At 34.4% G+C, this 17102-nt stretch overlaps 1 protein-coding gene across 3 annotated transcripts in view; it reads right to left on the bottom strand.

The window, feature by feature from the left end:
- Window positions 1-17102, bottom strand: part of SRBD1 (S1 RNA binding domain 1) — a 183248-nt gene that overhangs the window by 60146 nt on the left and 106000 nt on the right. For all 3 annotated transcript variants that reach the window (XM_039887259.1, XM_039887260.1, XM_039887261.1), the window contains exon 16: window positions 16433-16515. In XM_039887259.1, coding sequence (XP_039743193.1) covers window positions 16433-16515 — 83 coding nt within the window. The remainder of the gene's footprint in view (window positions 1-16432; window positions 16516-17102) is intronic.

Below are 17102 nucleotides of genomic sequence, written 5' to 3'. Positions count from 1 at the left end.
ATATGCATACAAAATATACTTTTCTCCTCAAAATTTATTTTTACAAATTTTAAACTAAAGCATTCCCTTTCCTAGTCACATCTTCTATCACAAAAAACCACTTACTATTTCCATATTACTTTCTCTTTTAAAATATATATTTATATAGAGAAAAACTATTAATTTATGTAATGAATTTGAGATCAAATGGAAAAAAATTACTAAAAATATTCTAAATTCCGGTAAAATTTTAAACCTATTAAAGGATGAAAAAACTGTGACATTACTCTGGAGTTTATGAAAATAAAAATTCATGGCACTGTAGTCTTCACAGAGGGTTTTTTGAAGTAACTCTGCAACTGTGAAGAAATTTACTAAGGAGAGAAACTTTTCCATTCCTAGAGAAGCTGAGACAAGCATAATTAGAAAACGTTTTTGCTATATTTTGAAGAGTAAAACTAAATGAAGCAATAGAAACCTCCCTTTCCTGGCTTGTTTTTCTAAAACACAGGGTTACCCTCATTTCAAAATGGACCTCCCTCAGCACAATCCGGATTGGAAAGGGTATGTTTATAAATATCCTATATAGGTTCTCTTCAGGGTTAGAGGCACATTTGTTTTTTTTTTTTCCAGCTGGTAAAGTTCCCCAGGAGGCTGAAACATCACCTTGGACTCTCAAAGAACTTAAACTTCACTTTATTTCCTTTTTTTCTTGGTTTCAACTTCAGAACAGGATTTTAAGAAGACAGGGTTAAAAAAGAAAGAACAAAAGAATGAAAGAACAGAATCATGTCCTTCTGGATCGGATCTAGCCTGCTGCCCGCATCTGTGCTGCCTAACTACATTTATGGAAAGAGAACATATGAGGAAAGACGAAAGAGAGTACAGCATGCTTTTCTGATTGGCAACTGTCTACAAGACAAGAGTTCCACTGATATTCCCTCCTTAGAAAACATACAAAAGAGCCTCTACATTCTCTTAAGTTTGAAGCCAATTTCAAGTCTCTTCAGGCATCCTTCTTTTACTACAACCCACATTCATATTTTAGTAGAATGACTAAGGGAAATCAGTAATTTTTTATCTAAACTATGACATTTTAGCAAACGATATATAACCGACTATGAATCCACAACAAGCCTCAAATACTAAAGAGTTGGTAATTATATGAGGAGAAACAACTTGATTATAAGACAGGCAAGGCAGGCTGACAACAAACAAACAGCTGTTTCATACTGACAGCCCATAACTCGATTGTGCATCCCAAAAAACAGGAGAGTTTGTTTCTATTGTTGTTGTGTTTGTTTTTAACTATTCTACCCTCTTCCCCTGCCATTTCCAAAACAGTGAATGAAATGAAACATTAGATGTAAATCACAACAGAAGAATCAGGTATACAAGGATAACAAGTAAAGCACTATAGACTTAAAAAGATTCTGTAGGTAATAACTAACAGAAGTTTAAACTGTACTTTCCAATTCAACTTCAAATGCCTATCTTTCCCTATGCAACACGTCCTGTCATTACTAGAGTACATGAGGCAGCTTGGGCAATGGGCCTGTTTCCTCATTCCTGGATTATGACCACTCTGCAATGCTGCCACTCTGATCCTTTGTCCTGGAAGTTTTCCCCATCCTCCCTTTTAGGAAAAGGCAATGAACATGCTTATACCTGCCCAGGTGAACTAAATGATTTCTAAAGGTCTCCTGTAACTTGAAATTAAATGACTTTAGGAATGCTTGATAAGCATTGATTAGCATATGACTAGATAATAGGAATAAAAAAAACCCCACCAACGTATATGGAATCTGTTTATTTATGGTCCCGTGATATGAAATAAAATCACAAACATTTGTACTTTCAGGCACTTTCATGTCTTTAAATATATTTATGCATATATATATATATATATATATACACACACACACACACACATGCATATATAATAGATATATATGCAAGTATATAAGTAATTTCCTCTCAACACTCTTTCAGAAAGCACATAGGTAACATTTTATTTTCCAACAAGGCATGAAGTAAAATTACCTTCCCAAGGTCACACAGCAAATGTAGCTACACCAAAGTAAGACAAGAGCTCCCTTTGGTATCCTGGGACTCTGTGTTCTTTTTCACTGAACCACACTGAAATGAGGAAGGGGCCAGTGAAAATGTTCATGCAATTTCAGTTTAAGGCAGTTCTCTATATAGGAGCTTTACCAATCAGAGAAATTTTGATTAAACACGCCCTTATTTATACTTACCCAATTGCAAGGGGGGACATATGACAAAGAGCATAGTTATGTGCCCCAGATATGACTAAACAAGTATTTTAATCTAGAATCCAAATTTCCTTTGCAAACTTAATGATAAACACAGGATTCTTCTACAAGAAGATACCTCCTACCTCACTTTCAACTACAGTGTTCTAGTTTATTTAAAACCACACCCTTACCATCTAGCAGATTGGGCTGGATGTCTTCTGTATTCTGCTACCATCACTGGGTCTGTGTTCAGTTAATGCTACTCTGGTAGCATGCCCATAAATTTGTTTTTTTGAGAAACTCATAAAGTTGCTTAAATTTGTCAACACATATCTGAGTAGGTTTCAAATCGTAAACGAGAGTAGAATCACATTTTTAAAAGCCTGGTTGTATTTCACACCATGTGAAGGGAGCGGCCCCAAGTAAGGGATTAGGAAACAAAACTACTTCAAAAACCAGCTCATAGGAAGTTGGAAGGGAGATGAGGAAAGAGGCACATAAGCAAGGACACAGCAGGAGAAAATGCTGAGGAAGGCAGAGAGGAATGGAGGGCGCACTTGGACTGAAGGCGCTTCTCTATTACCCATGCTTTTAAAATAACTGTTAAGTTCTGCGTTGGTTTGACGTGGACATTTAGGAGGAGAAGGAAATGTAGCAGACTTTTTAAGCCAATTCCCAAGAATAATTTAAAAATTTCATTCTTTTAAAAAGTAATCAAACCATTATGAAGACAAATACACTTTCAACAAATAAAATGTTTACATGGTGTCAAACGTAACGTCTCTTGGAAATGTTCAAAACATAGCTTCATTCTACTAGTGAGGATATCTGAAAGTCTGAGAACCTCAACCATTATTAAAATGAAGTTTTGCCTATAATCCAATTCCTTTAAAAACGAAAATTTTACCACAGTCTAGGACTATGGATGATCATTACTAATCACTGTGGCTGAAGCAGTCTCAAAGCGGACACATTCCCACCAGGACTGACTGCTCATGATGACTGAGCAACAACTTAACCATGGGTGCCAGTGCCTGCCTCCCAGTCCACCCTGTTTACATAAACCACAGGCCTGGACCTCCCTCCTCCACACTCGTCTTTAAACCACACAAATAATGTTTCTCCTGGCCTTTGCCAACTCTCTGGGGAAGAGCTATGAGGGAATGACATAATTTTTAGAGCAAATTTAGGGCTCTGAAGAGAAATGCGGTGTGCTAATCGAAAGAAGCAGAGATAAAATATAAAACTGACTGTTATCCTTACTTCGATGGAGCCTTGTAATAGTCCAGATACAAAAATACTTTAAAGAATTCTTATCAATTAAATGCCTGACCAATTTTCTGAGTCCTTCTGTTTGTAAATGTTTGGTATTTGGCACATCTGGAAAGTGAAGGGGTCTTTTAAAAAACTTGCAAGGAAGATGAGCTATTTTCTATTCTCTCTAGGCAGGTTCATATCACCAGATGATGCCTGATATGGCTCAACTCCAGAGAAAACAACCTTTTTGGGGTCTTTCAATGGCTGTTTACGAGTATACAAAAAGTGCTTTATACCCTGCGAGCTCATTAGGTGGGTCTTCTTTTGATTCCCTTCTATAGCGTATGGACTTCTATGTGGCATTACATCCACACCTCCTCTCATAATCAACTCCCCACGTGCAAACAAATGGTTATTAGAGACTATTTTGCATGATTTTCTTTTCCATTAAAGTATTTGTTTATAAATGCATCCTACAAAAGGGAAGAACAACAGGTGCCTCACTTTTCCTTAACTCATATCTGATGCTAGGTAGTTATCCTCATTGGTTAAGGGTTTGCAAACTGATTTATTTTATGGAGTCATCCTCTGAGGTATGTGTGGGCTGTTTGGAAACCATAAAGATGTTACCCACTTCCCTGATGCCCTAACACATGGATCCCTTTCTTCTTCTTTTTTCTTCCTTAACTTGCTGGCAAAGACTGTTTAGATCATTCGTATTCAGTAAATACCCAAAATAAAATAAAGGAAAAATTTTCAAGTTTAAAACTGAACAAAAACATTAGTACAGAGGAAAAAAAAAGGAACCATTTTGTAGATAAACTTCATGCTCTGGTGTTGAAAGTTAAGGTCCACAAATCAAAAAGTAGTCATTTCTACAGAGCAAGGCTTTTCCACTGCTCTCTCAGTGAATCACGCTGTGGTTAGTTGAAAGTGCTGTTCACATAATAAATTAACCACCTCATTTCCTTCATCACCAAAATATACATAGCACCCCTATACAGATTTGTTTTAATAAAAGTAATAAAGCAAGCCCAGAGGTTATGGCTGTTATGACATAATCACACCTCTGAGATTTAAAAACACTCACTTGCACATCATGCCTCAAAAAGTCTTTGCAAGCCCCCCTCCAACAAAACCTAACTGCACTCATACCCTCTGGCCCCATTTATTCCAGATAAATAATGAAACAAAAGCCTTGTATATGTCAGGAGAAAATTCTCTCTTTCAATTATATATTTGAAAAGAAAATACATCTTTTTAAATATTGTACAATAAACAGCTTGGGTAGCCAGATCTGGATTATTAAAGGAAATATATCACCAGAGTTAACAGTGCACAAAGAAGGCAGCCAGCTAGCCTACTATCTCACCCAAAACCAAAGACATCTAAAGATAGGTGCTCAAAAAGACAACACATATATTTCTTTTTGTGGAACTGAGCAACAAACTTCATTCTGTAAAATTCAGGCAAATTAACTTTTCTTACTTGTAATGATATTTAGAATTATTGAGAATAACCCAGAAAAAAAATCTCTCATCAACATAATTTTTCCTCAAAACAGATTTTTTCCCTTAGAATTTCTTTCCGTGATCACAAGAAAGACACTGTAATAGAATCATACGCAGCGTGAGACAGACTTGGTGGAGAAATGTGCCATGAGTGAACTCACATCCTAATTTAATGAGGCAGTTTTCCTGTTTCTGTACCACATTGTAATCATTTTGCAGGCAAGGTTCATTCCTTACCTAAATTCTATAAACCTCATAGTCCTTTCTACAGTATCACACAATTAATGCACACTGTCACTATGACGATGACACATTTCCTTTGAATTTAAAATGCAGTATAATCTTATCAGTAATTAAATTTACCTGTTAGTCTTATAGACCATGATGAACACCCACCCCAACACATGTATATAAAGGAATGAGTTAATCAATATTTCTGAACAATATCAGAAATACAGAATACAGTCTTTAAATTCTCAGAAGTAGCCCTCCTGATATTTACATATTTTCTTTCTCTTCTCTATTACTATAATTATCTAGTGCAATCTTATACTTGAGTTTTCAACCATTCTAATGTGAACATTACATAAATAGTAGTTTTTTGCACTGAGTAATTACATCCAAGATTCTCTCTTAGTATGCCAAACAGTTATCCACACATAATTATATACAAATGTTCAGCAAAACAGAAAGTACTATATTAATGCCAGAAATAAACATTTTGGGAATAATCTCATTCCACTACTTTTAGTCTATAGACTATACATTCTACACAAAACCAATATCAGGACTAATAAGTATACCAAAAAATTCCTTAGAGCTCTGTGACAAAGACAAAAACTCTATTTCTTTTATCAATAGCAATCCTTCCCCACATTCTATAGTCATTCTCATTCCAACTACATGGCTATTCTGAAGCTCTCTGCTCCTAAATTCTCCAACATTTTTCCTGAAGAGATTCATTAAAAAAAAAATACTAGTAACTAACATTTCAGATTTACTCAACAAAAATTTTGAGAGGCTATAAATTTTTATGGTGTGTTCACAATAGAGTTAAAAATACAATAAATGAGCAACTATACTGATAATCTACATTCATTCAGCAAATACTTATTGAATATCTATTGTGTGCCAGGTCTTGGGAGCTGTAGATATAGATGGGGAAACATCCTGCCCTCATATATATTCCATTAGAACAGACAGACAGACAGTAAACAAGAGAATACTGTGATTTCAGAAATTTAAAAACTGGTTGTTCTTTGGGGGGGGAGGGGGCTAAAATAGGAGGCTTTACTTTAGAGAGGAAACTATCCAGGTAGGGAGGGAACCCCTTCCGGTCCTGCGCTCTTTCACCTCTTCCCAGCCACCCACCACCTCACCACCTCAGGAGCTTCTCTCTTCTGAACTCTTGTCCATTTCCTTCCTTAGGCTATTTCATAGGCAAGAGGTGGGTGTCATCTCCTCAGCATCCAGCTTCCTCCCTCTCTAGCATCTTCAACTTCTCCCTTTCTTTTCCTTCTTTCTGATCAACATTTAAACATATTCAAATCCTGACCTCCTTAAAAACCTCTTTTCTTTAAAGACTTCTATATACTTGTCCCTAAATACTCACCTTTCATTCAGTGCTCAATCTACTTCTCACTTCTACCTCTACCACTCCAGTGAAATTATTCTTGTTATGGTCGCCATCAACATTTTTTTTTATTAAACACATGAGACCCATTTTCAGTTCTTATCCTACCTTTATCCTTGTAGTGTTTTACAATATTGATTTTTGCTTCTTCAAACTCTCATGTCCCTTGGATACTAGCCAGTTCTGACTTTCCTCTTAAATTATACTGCAATGTGCATTCAAAACACCTAGAAATCTTGTTAAAATCAGATTTTTTTTAAAATTATGGTGACATTGGTTAACAAAATCCAGTAAGTTTCAAGTGTACAATTCGACAGTATAAAATCAGATCTGATTCAATAGGTCTAGGGTATGACCCACAAGGCTTTCAGTAGTGTCTCTTGCTACTCAAAGTATAATCCTCAGGCCAACAGCACTGGTATCTCCTGAGCATTTACTAGAAATGCAGAATCTCATGCCCCACCTTAAACCAACTAAATCATAATCTGCATTTTAATAAACCCTGAAGGGTTTTATATGCACATTCAAGCTTGGGAAGCGTTAGAGACTGGTGGTTCTCAAACCTTAGCCATTAAAACAGGGATTACAGTGCCACACCCGTATAATCTGTGATCCAATAGGTCTTGGATGGGGGTGCAAGAATTTGCATTTCTAACAAGTTCTCAGAAGATAACTGAGCTGCTGGTCCAGCAACCATATTTTAAGAATTAATGTTTCTCAACCCTGCCTGTATATTAGAATCACCTGTGGACTTTTCAAGTTTGTTGATGTCTCAAGCTCACCCCCAAACAATTAAACAAAATCTCAGGATGTGGCCCAGGCTATATTTTTAAAAGCTCCAATGCTTAATCTCAAGGTTTCTAATTTAGATGATTTAGGAGTATGTTGGTGCTGGGGGCGGGGGGGGAGCGGAGGCGGGAATAGCATAGGATGAATATTAGTCATTTTATACCATTATTATAACATTATATTAACATTCCTTAAACATCTGTTCTACCCAACTCTGCCCTGTAAATAAGCACCAGAAATATAACCTACGACTTTGTCTTATGCCATATCTCTGAAATGACCATATCAAATGTAAGCAAAACAAATAACATATAATTCTTAAAATTCACAGAAGAAAATTCAATATTTGTCAAATGAAAAAGCTTTAAAGATAGTATTAAAACTATGCATGAAAGAGTATTTGATTTCATGTAAAATTAAGGTATTAAAAATGAAAATATGAAAAAATATGAAAAATGTAACCTAATATTCAATGTATTTTTTAAATTTTCATTGAAAAAGGAAAATAGCTTAATTTTTTTCTGATTATATAAATCTTCAATGTAAAATACATACACACAAGAAATTAAACCCAACCAAAATCAAAGTTCCTGAGATAAGGCACCTTTATCATTTGATCAAGCTTTTTTGCACCTTTTTTATAAAATTATGACTATTTAACAAAACTTATAGAACATAAGGAACATCATGTACCCACCAAACAACTTAAGAAATAAAATATTATAAATACTGTTGAAACTCTTGGTGTACCCCTCCTACTTCCCATTTTCCTCCCATTCCATGCCCTACCCAAAGTAACCACTATATTAAATTCCAGTGCTTATTTCTATATTCTTACCACATATATTGGTATTCATAAATAGTATGTAGTATTATTTTTCATAGCTTTAAATTTTATACCAATCATATGATACTGTAAATACAACCTGCTTTCTCTATTAAGACTATTATCTTATGAGATTTATCCATATTAATATTGGTAGCTCTAATTTGGTCATCTTCACTTCTATATAATATTCCACTATGCTACAGTATATTTTTCTATTTTCCATATGATCGACATATTATTTCCAAATTTTTACCACTATAGTGATTCAAATAATTTCTTCTACATGTCTTTGTGTACACATGTGAGAGAATTTTTCAAGGCTATGTATATCCAGCAACAAAATTATTAAGTTGAAGAGAATTTCTACCTCCAACTATACTAAGTTCCAATTACTCTCCAAAGAGTCTGCACCAGATACTCCAAGTAATGCACAAGATCTCCAGTGCTACACATGGTTGCTAACATTCAAATAGTAAAATATACACACAACCTGAAAGGTTTCTCATTATGGCTTTACTTTACATTTCCTCAATTACTAGTGAGAGTGATGATTTTTTTCACATCTATACTTTTTTGTGTCTGTCTCCTCTTATGTCGATTGCCTTTCGTATCCCCTACCTTCTTTCTGTTAAATTGTTGTTTTTTTTTTTTCTCTTGATTTGTAGGAGACCTTTATATAGTCGGTATCCTTTATAGATCATATATATTGCAAATACCTTCTCCCTGTCTGTGGATTTTCTATATACTGTTTTCTGATTCAAAGATGTTTTTAGATTCTAATGTAATGAATTTATTAATCTTTTCCCTTATGGAAGTATTTTTAATGTCATGTTTAATTTTTTTTCAATCTCCATGATAATTACTAGTTTTAAACATTGTGAAAACCTTAAGTTTCAGAAATCCTAACAGTGATTTCTGTGCTGATATATCAAAACTAGAAGGTGAACTTAACTAGAAACTGAAATTGATCTAATTTCAACGTCCAAGGTCAAATGACATTCAAAGAGTAAGCAAACAAAAGATAAAAGAAATTAGATATTTCACTGTTTAAGGTATCATTGGTAAAAGTTTCTTCAAATCATACTAACATTTCACATTTATTTTAAAGATAAGTAATAGTGTTAAACTAGAGTGTGTGTATATACATGGCTTATTCCACTGTCAGTAATTTCTAAGAACCTGAGAAAACTAAATACTTCAATGTAGGAAGCATAATTCATTTGGAAGTGAAAAAAATATAGAGAATAGAAATTTAAAAACTTTAAGTTTAAGGAATAATTAGCAAATTTTAATATATGAGTTTAGTTGATACTCCCAGTCAAGGTCAATTACTTGTTTTTGTTCAGTTACGGAAACAGTTCAGTTATGGTCACGAATGAAATGAAATATCTGAATTGCAAGGCTAAGTTTGAATTTCATTCATAGTACCCAGTAAAGCAGTTTCAAGTATAGCCTGTATTCTGGGACTAGATAGATAAGAGACAAGATTGTAAAAACATTCTGGCAAAGAACTCACTCATTTGAACAATGTCTGATTTCTAGAACAATTCTGTGTTTCACCTTTGTGTTTCATCTATTTCAAAACATTGCTTTAGAAAAGGGGCAAAAAATCCAGGTAAAAGTCACCTAGGTGAATATCCATGGGGCAAACTCTTTTCTATATCCCACTCTACAATACCAAATAATTAAGGTATTAAAATGTTTGAAAGAATGTGGGCAAACAATATAGGGCAGATGAGGAACCTTATTACCTTTTATAGACCTAAACTAAAACTACATTTCATAATTCCTACATGTTAACTACAGCTACAAAAAAGTTTTTAACAGAGTAATGTCGCCACTGAAGAGTTGTTTTTGTTTTTACCCAGAACCAATCCCACACAAGGAATGAAGAAGAAAAATACAAATTCCCACCTTTAAGGTTTTACCATGAAAAATTTCAGCTGGAAAGATTATTTTCCTTTTACAGTGACTCCTCATTATCCAAAATAATGAGGAATAAAGATGGCCTGGATATAGAAAATCCACTAAGGGTTCCAAAACCTCATTTTGGAAAACCATTTCATTCTCTAACATCATCAAATGATCTAACAGAGAGGCACAAAAGGAAGAAAGAGGGCTGTTCTGTCTTTCTTACTTTACTGTGCATCTCATTAACAAAAAGAGGTGTTAATGAGCATAGAAGTTTCTAAAAACTGTCCAAAGAAGAAATAAGCACCAAGTAAATCCAACTGACTTAAGTTGTGCTTTCAGGGTATGACAAGGCCAAGCTAAACCACCATTCCCCATGTCCCAGAGAACCCAACGGAGCCAACCCTGCATCATCCTGCTCTCACCCTGGAGTGTTTTCTTGGGAATAACACCAAGCCACTTTCCAGCAAAGTCTTGAGGGGTCAGTTAGGGATATGTTGTCATTTGACCACACTGGCTGCCTCTCTCTCCAGAAATAATGACAGGCATGTGTTTTTAAAATCAGCTCTCCCCATTCCTAAGACAAGGACTGGAGTGCTGTCTTTAGCATTTTAGCTGCTATTAAACCAAAAGTATTTGTTTCTATTGAAATAATAATATTGTAGCTTCTATTATTTCATCTAACTATTTAACATTTTTTCCTTGAACAGCTTCCATTTTTAAAGTCGGCAATGTTTGTCCAGCTTCAGAATACATATAAGTATTACATTTATACTAAAAACATTTAGAGGTCCCAACTGAAAAGAAATTCAGTCCCACTCTGGTTGTATTGGAAGTCTATTCTATCAACACTTAAGATTAAGTGGCCCATTGGCTGGGATATGGAAATGGATCTATATTTTATAACAAATTTTTCCTAAGACATATTCATGATGAAAAGATTGGAAAAAAAAAAGTTAAAAAGAAGAAAATAAAAATCCCTAATCACACTAACAAAGATATAAATATCAGTCATCAGCCAGATATTTTTTTCTTCAGTGTACATCTATGATTTAAAAAGAATAATTTTACTGCAATTTAAAAATAGTATATCCAGAGTAATTTCTTATGTCATTAAATGCTCCCTGAAAGCCTGAATTTTTAATGGCTGTATAATATTTTAACTGATGAATATACCAGAACTAATTTAACTATTTCTCTATTGCAGTTGCTTCCAATATTTTGCTACAACAGCAAACTTGTATATAAATCCAATCAGCAGTTCTTATTACTGCCTTAGAAGAGATCCCTAAAGAAAGAACTACCAGGTCAAAGGGATGCATTTTTTTTTAAAGTGCATCTTCCTTAGGTATTGACTATTTGCTTAAAAGTGACAATTTGCACTTCCATCAACAATCTATGTGAATGCTCATTTCACTATATCCTTCTCACTTGCACAGGTGTTTCAGAAGTTTATCATTTCATTACAAATTTACTCAATTGTTAGGTTGATATACTAGCCCCTTGTTTAATTTGGGTTTCTCTGATAAAAATTTGTATTTCATCTACAATAAATGGTATACAGAGGCTCTTTATATATTTTATGTAAATGTTTTATATAAACCCACGTACAAACGTGTACAAATCAACCAGACCAAAACTTTAATAATAAAATATGTAGTTACCTATATATATATACAGTGGAATACTATTTGCCCATGAAAAAGAATGAAGTTTTGATATGTGCTACAGCATGAATAAACCTTGAAAACATTATGCTAAATAAAGGAAGCCAGTCACAAAAAGCCACATATTATATGATTCCATTTATATGAAATATCCAGAAATGACAAACCTATAGAGACAGAAAATAGATTAGTAGTTGCCTAGGGCTAGGGAAGGAGGGGGCGATGGAGAGCGATTGCTAATGGTTTCTTCTTGGGGTGATGAAAATGTTAAAAAATTAGACAGTGGCAATAGCTTTTACAACCCTATGAATACACTACAAATCATCGACCTGTGCACTTTAAGTGGGTGAATTTATGTATGTATGTACATGTAGGTATGGTATGTGATTATATCTCAAAAAGGTTATTTTAAAAATGTACGTGTTAATATGTGGTGGTCTATCAAGACCCCTATGGAAAAAAAGTATATTTGTCTCTTCCTCTGATTTTTAGAAGTTTTTAATATCGCATATTTCTTGGAGCTATAGTATTAGATAACACAGAATGTTCAGGGCAATTATATCTTTTTGAAAGACTGAATCTGTTATTAATCTGCAATATCCCTCTTTAACCTGTTGCACTTTGCCTTAAATTCTATTTAGTCTGATATTAACATTGTTATGACTTTCTTTTTCATTCATGTGAAATTGTTTTTTCAAATTTCTAATATTGAGGTTGCTTTTTTCTTTACAAGTATCTCTTACACAAGTATCTCTTGCACATATAGTGCTATATTTTATTTTTAGAAGTCTGAGATTCTATTACTAGGACAATTTAACCCATTAACCTTTACCTATTACCTATACTTATTCCTGTCATCATATATTTCATTTATTTACTATGTTTACTTGTTTTCTTTTCTCTGCCTTTGGTTAAGATGATAAACTTTTTTGCTGTCATGATTTATATTTAATATCCTATTTGTGGGTATTATTCATATATTTCAGATTATGTTTTACTAACAAATTGTAGCGTTAATCTATATCTGAATTGTTTTCTTGAAAAAAAAAAACAAATATTTCATCACTTCTTTTTCTTCTACCCTCCCATGTTGAACTAATTTGATTCAGACTGATAATATTTAAAGATTAACATTACAGATAAAAAAAAGCGATGAGACTCAACTCCGTATACCTTTTTTGTGTGTGTTTGTGTATTGCAAAACTCTCCACTGTTTCCTTAACTCAATACTGTTTCCTCACGACATGCCCTTCCATTCTTTGGGTCCCCTCCCCACTTTTTTGGTCAGGAGTACTTCCATACACAATACTTTCGAAAAAGGTCTGTAACAATCAGAGAACATGAATCATTACAGGTCCAAAAACGCTTTTATTTTCCTCTCACACTGATTTGCTATTTTTCCTGAATACAGAATTATGAATTCAAAATATTCTTTCCCTAGAACTTCAAAACTACTGCATTTCTATATTCTATCACTTTTTTTAAAAAAACTTTTTTTTTTAAACTTTTTTTAAAAATCTGATTCTTTCCTTTGTAGATAAAATATGTTTGCTCTCTGGAAGCTTTTAATCAGTCTCTGTTATCGCTAGCGTTCTGAAATTCCCCATCCAAGTACTAAGTACTAACCAGGCCCGACCCTGCTTAGCTTCTGAGATCAGACGAGATGGGGCACGTTCAGGGTGGTACGGTCATAGAGCTGAAATTTCATAGGATGGCATGTGACTGTAAGTCTTCTATTATTCTCTTCTTCGGCACTTTCAAAAGACTTGTCTGTCTTCAGTTTGGAGAAATTTTCTCCTATTCTTTCTATGATTATAATCCCCTCCATTCTCTTTATTTATTTGAATCTTCTATTAGATGAATGTTAAAGCTTTAGAATGTCTTCTACATATGATTTTTTGTTCATGCTTTCCATCTTTTTCAGTGTAAGATGCATTCTAAAGAATCTCTTAGCTCAGTCTTCCAATTCATTACTTTGCTTTTAGCTGTGTCTACTCGATCCTATTTGTTTTGAAAATCTCAGCAATCATATTTTTAAATTCTAAGGTTGGTTTAATTTCATTCTATCCCATGTTTGTTTTATAAATGCAATAACCTCTCTTGTCTCTCCATGAATATTAATTTTACTTATTTCAAAGTCTACTGACTGTTCATTGTGTGTTATTTTTTGCTTTTTAAGTTTGGTGCCTCACTTCTCTATCATAGGTTTTCCTTAAATGTTTAGTGATTCTTGGTAGCAAGATCATTTCACAGTCTCTATTTGGCTGTCTGTGTATGCTGTTTCTGTTTACCACCATCTTCCTCAAGTGGTAATGTGGGAAATATGAGATATGGTGCTAGGTGTCACATATAATTCAGGAGTTTATCTTGCCAGGATGGGGCTTCTTGAGTTTCCTGATAATCAAAGGCTACTTGAGGATCTCCCAGCCTCTGGTGGCCTCTGTGTTATACTCAGTGCTTTAGCTTGGATTCACAGTATACTGCAGAAGGGGTACTGCAGGCCTACCCACTCTATATATACCTCCTTACCTAATACTATAGGGCCCCTCCCCACTACTTGAATATGATTCTTGTTTGAGAACGCTACTGATCCATATATTTTGAGATGTGGTCCATCAGGTTTTATTTTTCCATGGGTGTGATTCCTCATGTATAATGTCTTTCAGAAATACCTGAAATTTCCATCTACTGACGAAACTCTTTCTTGTTTTCCCATACTGTTATCAATTTAGTCATATAAATGGGTTTATATAGGTACAGATATATATGCATACCTTATCTTATGGAATTTGCAGTTGTAAATATGTCAGTGGTGGTAGTAATGAAGTTAAAGAACTTCATGAACTTTTAGCCTACCATCTTGATCCCATTCTCAGTGTCATTATTTGCCAGTCTGTACTCCAATGTTAACATGGCTATTTCTCTAAATCCCACACTTGTATCTCCAACTCTTATTTGACATTTTTCCTTGGATTTCTTATAAGTATCTCGAATTTAACATGTCCAAAATGAAATTACTGACCTAATCCTTAGGAAATCTGCTCTACTCAGGCATCATCCACATACCAGGACCTTTGGAGCAAATTCTTAAAACTCCTTTCCTTCACTTATCACTTACAACAAGTAGTTCCAAGAAAATAGATTTAACTTCTTTCCAATTCTACTGTCATTAATTTTTTCCTAAGCCACCATCATCTTTCACCTGGGGTAAGTAACAGCCTCCAAACTGGTCCTACTGCTCCTCCCCTGCCCCTCTAAATCATTTTCCCCAGCATAGCCAGAGTAAATGTTTAAAAATGCAAATCAGATCATGTCATCCTTGTGCTTAAACTCTTCCATTACTTCCCACTGCTGTTGGAAAATATCCCCATTTTTTTTCATGTTAAATGCTATCTCTGAATCCAAATCTGGAGACTAGGTCTCTGCTATTTACCTAAAGACCTTTTGATGCCAACTGCTTATTAGCCTGCCTGGGTCCTGTAAGTTTGACTTTCCCTTTTGTTTGTTCCACTACCTTGCTGAGGCATTCCATAACTTCACCTAAAATGCCTACATCATAAAACTGCTAGAGTTGTACTCTAGATACTAGGCAATTTTATACGTAGCTAGATCAGTCCCTTCAGTAACTACCCTTCCCTAATGAACAAGTCCAGTTAAAGTCTAACTTTCTATAAAATGGGAATACTTCCCATTCTAATAGATGACAAGTTACTCTAGGCTTTGCCAGTGTGATCCTAGGTAAAATTCTAGGACACAGTTCTTTTTCTGTCAAATGAGTGGGTAGGGTTGTATGATTTTTAAGGTCTCTTCTATTTCTAGTGGTCACAGATTCCATGACCTAATGTAGTATTTCTTTAGATAAAGTATAGTACCTACAACTCAAATCTCATGAAAATTATACAAAGGGTAATATTCTATTTAGGGTTAAGAAAAACTTTCATCAAAGAGGAAAGTAATACAACTCTAGGTTTCTGGAGACAACATGGATTCACTTTTTCAAGATTTCGTGCCGTCCTCAATTGTCCAGTAAACACAACCTCAAGAATTGAAAATATAGTAATAACAACAACAAGCACTATAACTACTTTTACTACTACAAAGTGGTAGTAAAAATTTGAAAGTGTTTAGCTCATACTGGGTAATGACCAAAAACTATCATAATCAAATAGGAATGGAAACAGGGGAAAAAAAAAGGTAACGGTAGGTATCAACGGCTTCTTTCTGAAAGATTGATAAAGACCAATAGTTCATACTGGTTTACACAAAGAGCCAACATATCCCCCTTGTCCCATAACCCCTCCATTTTTATAATAATGCTAAAAGAAAAGGCTCTCTAGATTAAGTTGCTAGTGAGATCAAATGTGCCAAAAGTCTTTAAATCTGACTACAGTCAATTCTAAGTCTAGATCAAAACCATAAACACAGAAAACAAAAATCCCTTCGTTCCCTAATAACTTATAACTCCTAACTACCTTCCTACAAACTGTATAACCTTTGAAAATTGGAATCTATTTCCACTGACAATTACTAGGCCAAGTTTGAGTATTGCTCTTTGTATTGATGGGTTTCATAAATTAAATGATACACATTGCTTTTACCTGATACATTCCAACTCCAATGTGCTTCGGCTCGATTTTCACCAGCTCAGCTAATGGATCTTGTACACGCCTTGCTATGGAAACTGAAAAAACAGAATCAGAAATCTTAACGTGAAAAGCAGTATCCAGATAGTCATGTTAGTTCCTCATAACACAAGTACTTAAATCTATCCCTCTTTATCTTCTCCCCAAAAGACCAACAATTTCACACAAAAAGTGAATGTAAAATTTCAAGATTAACTATACTATAAGAACCACTAGGCATTCCTGAACACAAATAGAGTGAACAGGTTATATATGTGAAAGAATAAATAAAACATTTAGTTGCTATACTTACATAATCACCTGTTCGTTCTTTAAGTACAGATACAGCATAGTAGAGGAGCTCACACTTTAATGAACAGGTAGATATCTATTTTACTTTTATATAATCCTGCTTTATTATAAACATGACATACATTTGTATGTCAAATATGCTTATTAGGACTAGATCCTGATAATGATGAGTGAATGATGAAATCGTATGTTATTGCAAACAGTGACAAAGTCAGTTGGCTAGTGAATATACTTGTATTGCCCTGAATATGATTGCAAGATTACTCTGTGAAGTGATCCAAGTCACAACTGCTTGTCTCTTAACACACGCACAATCCTAATCATCTTGACCATC

This window comes from Pteropus medius, unplaced genomic scaffold, assembly GCF_902729225.1.
Source record: "Pteropus medius unplaced genomic scaffold, Ma_sr-lr_union100, whole genome shotgun sequence".
Taxonomy (NCBI): Eukaryota; Metazoa; Chordata; class Mammalia; order Chiroptera; family Pteropodidae; genus Pteropus; species Pteropus medius.
The sequence above is the reverse complement of the archived record's forward strand: the minus strand, read 5'-3'. Positions and strand labels throughout refer to the sequence as shown.